At 54.7% G+C, this 7,029-nt stretch overlaps 1 protein-coding gene across 1 annotated transcript; it reads left to right on the forward strand.

Annotated features, from left to right (window-relative positions):
* The first annotated feature begins 5,465 nt into the window (after positions 1 to 5,465).
* Positions 5,466 to 6,818, forward strand: CITED4 (Cbp/p300 interacting transactivator with Glu/Asp rich carboxy-terminal domain 4). The gene has a single exon (XM_040626703.1). The coding sequence runs from the start codon at positions 5,713 to 5,715 to the stop codon at positions 6,265 to 6,267; it is 555 nt and encodes a 184-aa protein (XP_040482637.1). The 5' UTR covers positions 5,466 to 5,712; the 3' UTR covers positions 6,268 to 6,818.
* Positions 6,819 to 7,029: the final 211 nt, after the last annotated feature.

Consider the following 7,029-nt stretch of genomic DNA (forward strand, 5'->3'; position numbering starts at 1 on the left):
AGGGGGAGAGGGACAAGCAGCCTCTAAGCTGAACACAAAGCCCAAGGCAGAGCTCAGTCTCATGACCCTGAGATCATGATCTGAGCTGAAATCAAGAGTCTGACCTGAGCCTACTGAGCCACCCAGGAGCCCCTAAAATTAACTATTTTATTTTATAATGATTTTTTTTAATTTTTAGAAAGATTTTATTAATTTATTTGAGAGAGAGATTGAGAGAACGAGTGGGAGGAGGGGCAGAAGGAGAAGCAGACTCCCTGCTGAGCAGCGAGCCCAACACTGGACTCGATCCCAGGACCCTGAGATCATGACCTGAGCCAAAGGCAGACTCTTCACTGACTGAGCCTCCAGGCACTCTAAAATTAACTATTTTAAAGTGAACAATTCAGTGGCATTTAATATAGTCACCATGTTGTGTGATCACGAACTATCTAATTCTGAAGCATTTTTATCACCCCAAAAGGAATCATTAAGCAGTTGCTTCCATTCTCCCTTCCTCCCAGCCCCTGGCAACCCCCAATCTTCGTCTTGTCTCTCTGGACTCACCTCTTCTGCACACTTCCATCTGTCTGAAGAGCTTTCCCGGAAGCCCCCCCAACCTCTTCTGCTCACGTCATTGGTTCGGAATGTGAGTGGGGCGGGGCATGCGGCTGCCCTCCCCAAAACCAGCGTGTGGTCATTCCGCTTTCTGATACTTCTGGAGCGCCTACATCCATATTGTGTTGATCCTCACACCCATCAATTCTTTTTCCATTTCCATTTGTCCAAAATAAGAATTGTCTCATATTGATAATGTCTCATTTTTAATGAAGTCTAGCATGTGTCGGGCGCTGCTTAGGTGCTGGGGCTAAATCAGTAACTAGAGCAGAGAACGTTCCAGGGGCATAGCGCTGACATGTAGCGGTAGGGACATAAACAACTGAACATACGTAAATGAATTATTTAATGTGTCGAAAGAGGATGAATGCAGAGCACCTGGGGGGCTCAGTCCGTTAAGCGTCTGCCTTGGGCTCAAGTCTGATCCTAGGGTCCTGGAATTGAATCCCGCATCAGACTTCCTGCTCAACGGGGAGCCTGCTTCTCCCTCTGCCCGCCACTCTCTCTCTCTCCCTCTGATAAATAAGTAAGTAAATAAATAAATAAATCTTTTTTTTAAAAAGATGATGAATGCTTAGAAAAAATACAAAGTAGAGCAAAGTAAGGCCCTTTCGGGGGATGGACCAAGGACAGATTACTATATTCATGTATTAATTATCTACCCAAACTGAGCAGCTTTAAACAACAAACATTTATTATCTCAGTTTCTCTTGGTTCAGGAAGCCAAGAACGGCGTGGCTAGGTCATTCTGGCTCAAGGTGTCTGGTGAGGTTGCAAACCAGGTGTCAGCTGGGGCCGTGGACATCTAAGAGCTTGTCGTGTGCTTCGGAGAGAGCTCACACGTATGGCTGTTGGCATAAGGCCTCAGTTCCTCACAGGGTGCTGGCAGGAAGCCTCAGTTTCCAGCCGTGTGGGCCTCTCCATAGGGCTGCTTGATGTCCTCAGGACATGTCAACTGACTTCCCCAGAGCAAGTGATTCAAGAGAGAGAGCAAGGAGAAACCTGCAGCATCTTCTAGGATCTAATCTTGGAAATGACACCGTCAATTCTGCTATATTTTCTTTGTCAGAAGTGAGTCACTGTGTCCAGCCCACATTCAAGGAGAGGGAAATTTAAGGAGGTATATCAAAAAATTGGGGACGTTTGGGGAAACCACGACGACAATGAACTAGGTTTCTCGCTTCCAACTCCGTCTCCACGACATACACCTTGTGACCTCAGCCAACCTCCTAAATTATTTTCTCGGCCTCAGTTTCCTTCTTGGTCAGAAAGGACAATAACTTCTACTCTGCCTAATTTATTCACTCGACAACTATTTCAGTCCTTTCTATGGGCCAAGTACTGATGCCTCAGAAATACTGTGAAGACCAAGAGAATCAAGGGCTCTGCTCTCAGGGAGCCGACCCGCTAGTGGGGAGACATTCTTTCTAATAAAACCAAGTGGTGGTAAGAGCTAAGAAGCAAAGCAGAACAGAGTGAGGGGATAGAGAGGGACAGGAGGTGACCAGGGAAGGTCTCTGGGAGGGGCTGACTTTGAGATGGAGATCTGAACACAGTGAAGGAGTGACTCGGGGAAAAGCATTCCAGGCAAAAGGAACAGCAAGAGCCGGAGAAATGAACGTGCTGAGGGAGTCCAGGGTAGAGCAAGGAAGCAGTTCCTGGGCATGCTGGGAGCAAACAAGGTCCGCCCAGGGCCGTGCTTCAGAGGCCTAAGTGACATCATGCCACTCTTCTGCCAAAGTCCTTAGGAGGCCCAGCAAGGCCCTTACAAGCCGCATGTGATCTTCCTCCCTCCTCCCTCCCTGACCTCCTCCAACCCCCAGCTCCCTCTGCTGCAGCCACAGATCCTCCTGGCGGTTGCTCGCTCCTAGCACAAGGCTTTACCCTAACTAAGGGGCTCAGCACTACCTGATTCAGAGACTGATTCCCGGTCTGGGGCAGGTCCTTGGTGGTGGTGCTGCCCTGGTCCCCGGCACTACACGCTCCGTTTGCCCCCTCTGTCGGTAAGGCTCTTGCCCCAGGTCCCACATGGCTACTGCCCTCTCCTCCTTCAAGTCTTTGCCCAAATCTCAGTCTCAGGGAGGCCTACCCCGACCGTCCTGTGCAATACCACAAACTGCCCCCCACCCATACCCCCAAATCTCTTCCTGATTCTATTTTTTTTTTCCCATAGTACTACCACTTTCTAACATGCAGATAATTATTTTCGTTGGCTTGTTCTTTTTTTTTTTTTTTTAAAGATTTTATTTATTTATTTGACAGAGATAGAGACAGCCAGCGAGAGAGGGAACACAAGCAGGGGGAGTGGGAGAGGAAGAAGCAGGCTCATAGCAGAAGAGCCTGATGTGGGTCTCGATCCCAGATCGCCGGGATCACGCCCTGAGCCGAAGGCAGACGCTTAACCGCTGTGCCACCCAGGCGCCCCTCGTTGGCTTGTTCTTTACTGTATGTCCCCAAGGACTAACAGGGGTTCTTAACCCAAACTCCATGAACCCCTGAGGACCCCACGGACCCCCGAGATCTGCTAGCCTGTGCATTTACATACTAGACTTTGTGACCTTGATGTCTGCAGCTTTCATTAGATTCTCAAGGAATTGCTCGATCCCCAGCGTTCCAAAACCACTAGTCGATCAATGTCTGGCATAGAGTAGGTGCCCAATAGATATTTGTTCACTAAATTAAAGAACTTTTTAAACATTATTCACACTCACACACTTTTTTTTTTTTTTTAATAAAACTGTTTAGTGGCACAATGGCTCCCAAATGTCAGTGTCCTCAGACCAACTCTGTCAGAATGGCAGGATTGTTTTTTAAAAATGCAAATTCTTACGATTCAAAAATACCCTCACAGAGTCTGAGTCAGATTTGCGTGGGGTCAGAGACTTCGTATTTTTCAAAGGCCCCCCCCCCACCTTCCCCACATGAGTCTGAGGTGCAGCCAGACTTAGGAATTTCCATGCGAAGCCTTACATGGAGAGAGTTTCAGGAGAATCAATTGCACCGCGCAGCTTTCACACTTTGCATAAAATACGATCCCCTCCATGGTCACTTGTGACCTTGCCACAAGCCCTCAGGGTGACCGAGCATGGATTACAATCGCCGTTTCACTGAGCAAGAAACTGAGGCCCTGGAAAGTGACAACACCTTGTCCCAACACCCAGGGGTCACAGTGCCTGCTGGTGGTGGGGATACGATTAGAACTTGGGCTTCTGAGTCTCTCCCCTCTGCACCAGCTGGATAAACCCAAGTTCCAGGAAGTCCCAAGGACACTACCAGGGGAGAGAAGCCAGAGAAGGGAGGGGCAGAGCAGCAAACAAGTGGAGGGCAAGGTTCGGGTGGCTGTCTCCTAGCCACCTGGAGAGACTCCAGCGGCTTTAAGGACCCACACATTCACACACTAGCTCTGGCTGTGCAGGACCTGGGAAGGCCACTCTGGCTTTGTGTGCCTCAGTCTCCTCATCTGCAGAATGGGGCTGCTAATCCACGCCCCGCCCCCCCCACCCCGTGAGGACGTTTGTGGAATGTGAAACGCTCTAAACATCCAAGTTGCTACTGTTACCAAGGGAGGGGGCCACCTCCCAACTCAGATCTCAGACAGAACTAAATCCAGCCTTTCATTCATCCGAGGTACATTTTTGAGCACCTACTGTGTGCCAGGCACTGTGATGTAGTTCTTTGAATGTTGGTGTGCTGGCGAGGTTGGTAGGTCCATAGCCAAAGGCCAAGAAAGAATTCTTGAGATGTTTAGGGTGCAAAATGGTGGTTTTATTAAAGCCCAGGGACAGGACCCGTGGACAGAAAGAGCTGCCGCCGGTCCTGCTGCTCCCTGCTGCTCCTGGAGTGTGAGGGGCAGCGATTTTATACCTTGGGGTTGGGAGAAGCAAAAATAAGGGAAGTTCCAAAGGACTTTCCTACGCTAAAGAAGACTCACAGGATCCTGGATATTCTAATCTGCCTATCTCAAGTAGTTGTCAATGGGCAGGGGTTATAAGGAGATTTAATTTTATCTATATTTCCTTCTGCCTTTTTCCCCACATCAGCTGAACACGTCTTGTTTCATTTAACCCTCACAAGAACCCAGCAGGGTCAGTGCTGCTTTTGCCCCCATTCTACAGATGAAGGAACTGAAGCTCACTCAGGTGAAGGAGTTTCAGTTCATTTGATCATTTCTTCATTCACCAAACCTCCGGTAACAGCCTATTCTGGGCCAGGCTCTGAGCCAAGTGCTGAGGACATGAAGATGAACAAGTCCTTCAGGAGACATGCCCATAAATTACTTTAATAACAACTCAGTACATGCTTCCGCCGACAAGTAAGTGGGAGCGGGTGGAGGAGCAACTGGTTCCCCTGGGGTTATGGGGCCGCCGAGCAGCTGACTTTCCGTGGGACCTTGTGCCGTGGGTGCCCTTGCCCTGTGTAGAGGTGGCAATCGCAAAGCCTATGTTCCAGTCTCGCTTCTGTTACAGCTTTGGTGTGTATTTCCAGGAAACCCCTTCCACCACTGAGCTTCGGTTTCTATCCGGAAAATTAAGAGGTTGGGTTTGTGATCCTGCAGCTCTGGGGACCTAAACCTCTGGCCCCTCCCAACCCACTTTCCGGTCAGTTCGAGCTTGGCTCCAGCCAGTCCCAGGCTGAGTCAGGGACAGTCAGCCCAAATCCCTTGAAAAGTGCCAAACACCCCAGGGCAGCTCTCTTAGCCCGCGGCGCGGCCTGGGGTCCAAAGGGCGGAGCTCCGGGAGGGGCGGGGCGGAAACCTGGAGGAGCGGCAAGGCCCGCCCAGGAGCGTCCCACCCAGCCAATGAGCGCCCGGGGGCGGGGAAGCCCCGCCTCCCCTATAAGAGGGCGCTGAAGCCGGGGGCGCGGCGCGGAGGTCTCGGAGCCTGAAGCGGTGTGCCGGCTGCAGGGAGCTGCGACCACGGGGCGCTCGGGAGCTCGGAGTTCGGGGCGCCCTGGGCTGGGCAGTAGCACGAGTCGGGTTCCGTTTTCCTTTGCCTGACTGGGCTGTGGGGAGGGCACGGGACGCGGATCCCTCGCCGCGGAGGAAGGAGCTGGCCCGGACCCGGGGACGCCCGCGCTGACCCCCCGCCCGCCGCGCCCGCAGGCATCCGGCCCACCGTCATGGCCGACCACCTGATGCTCGCCGAGGGCTACCGCCTGGTGCAGAGGCCGCCGCCCGCCGCGCCCTCCCACGGCCCCCACGCGCTCCGGACGCTGCAGCCGTACGCGGGCCCGGGCCTGGACAGCGGCTTGCGGCCGCGGGGGACTCCGCTGGGCCCGCCGCCGCCGCCCCCACCCGGGGCCCTGGCGTACGGGGCCTTCGGGCCGCCGCCCGCCTTCCAGCCCTTTCCGGCCGTGCCACCGCCGGCCGCCGGCGGCGCGCACTTGCAGCCGGTGGCGACGCTGTACCCGGGCCGCGCGACCGCGCCCCCCGGCGTCCCGGGAGGGCCCCCGTGCCTGCAGCCGGCGCCCGGCGCTCCGGCCCCGCCGCCGGCCGCGCACGCCCTGGGCTGCATGGACGCCGAACTCATCGACGAGGAGGCGCTGACGTCGCTGGAGCTCGAGCTCGGGCTGCACCGCGTGCGCGAGCTGCCCGAGCTCTTCCTGGGCCAGAGCGAGTTCGACTGCTTCTCGGACTTGGGGTCGGCGCCGCCCGCCGGCTCGGTGAGCTGCTGAGTGCGGCCGGGCGCCTGCCTGGCGTGCCCGAGAGGAGAAGGGGGTCTGACTGCCCGCCGGAGTCCGCACCAAGCGCCCGGGCCCCGCGCGCACCCTCCGTGAGGGTGGAGGCAGCGGGTTAGTACTCCGAGCGCGAGCCCGACGCCCGCCGGCTGGGACGCCTGGCCTCCCTCCAGGCCCTGCCTCCTGCAGGATGACAGTTTAGCTCCACCTCTCTGACCCGGAGCCTCAGCGGTAAAGGGAAGGGGACTGGACCCCCCTTTCGGACTCCCGGTTCTTGGATTCTCTGTCCTCTCGGATTCCCCCCTACCCCGCCCCCCAATCTGAGCCATTGCAGGCTGCTGCCTGATACCGCTTCTCTCCTTGTGCAACCCGCTGTGGTCACTGGGTCCATGGAGCCTCCCATCCACCAGGTCTCCACCCCGCTGCCTGGGCCCTGAGGTGACTGGGCCCCCGCCTTGGGGAGGGGAAGATGATACAGCCCTAGTCCCTGTACAGTGGAGCAATGCCCCATCTGGCCTCCAAAACCAAAATAAAACTGGGTCACTTTACAGTCTTGCGTTTTCATTTCTTTACCACTCCAACAACCCTGCCCTATATTTGGTTTCTAGAGTCCCCAGGCCGTTGGGGACCCTGGTGGGATGGAAGCCACAGCCCCTAGCAGTGCCCAGGAGAGGAAACTGACAGTTTCTTTCAAAAAAATATCCTGAGTTGTGCAACTGTTACAACATAATCTGGAAGGCAGAGGCTGCCTGGCGGTGG

This window comes from Ursus maritimus, unplaced genomic scaffold, assembly GCF_017311325.1.
Source record: "Ursus maritimus isolate PB19 unplaced genomic scaffold, ASM1731132v1 scaffold_12, whole genome shotgun sequence".
Lineage (NCBI taxonomy): Eukaryota > Metazoa > Chordata > Mammalia > Carnivora > Ursidae > Ursus > Ursus maritimus.

Coding starts and splice junctions, on each gene's coding strand:
- CITED4 (XM_040626703.1), top strand. CDS start 5,713: ATGGCCGACCACCTGATGCTCGCCGAGGGCTACCGCCTGGTGCAGAGG.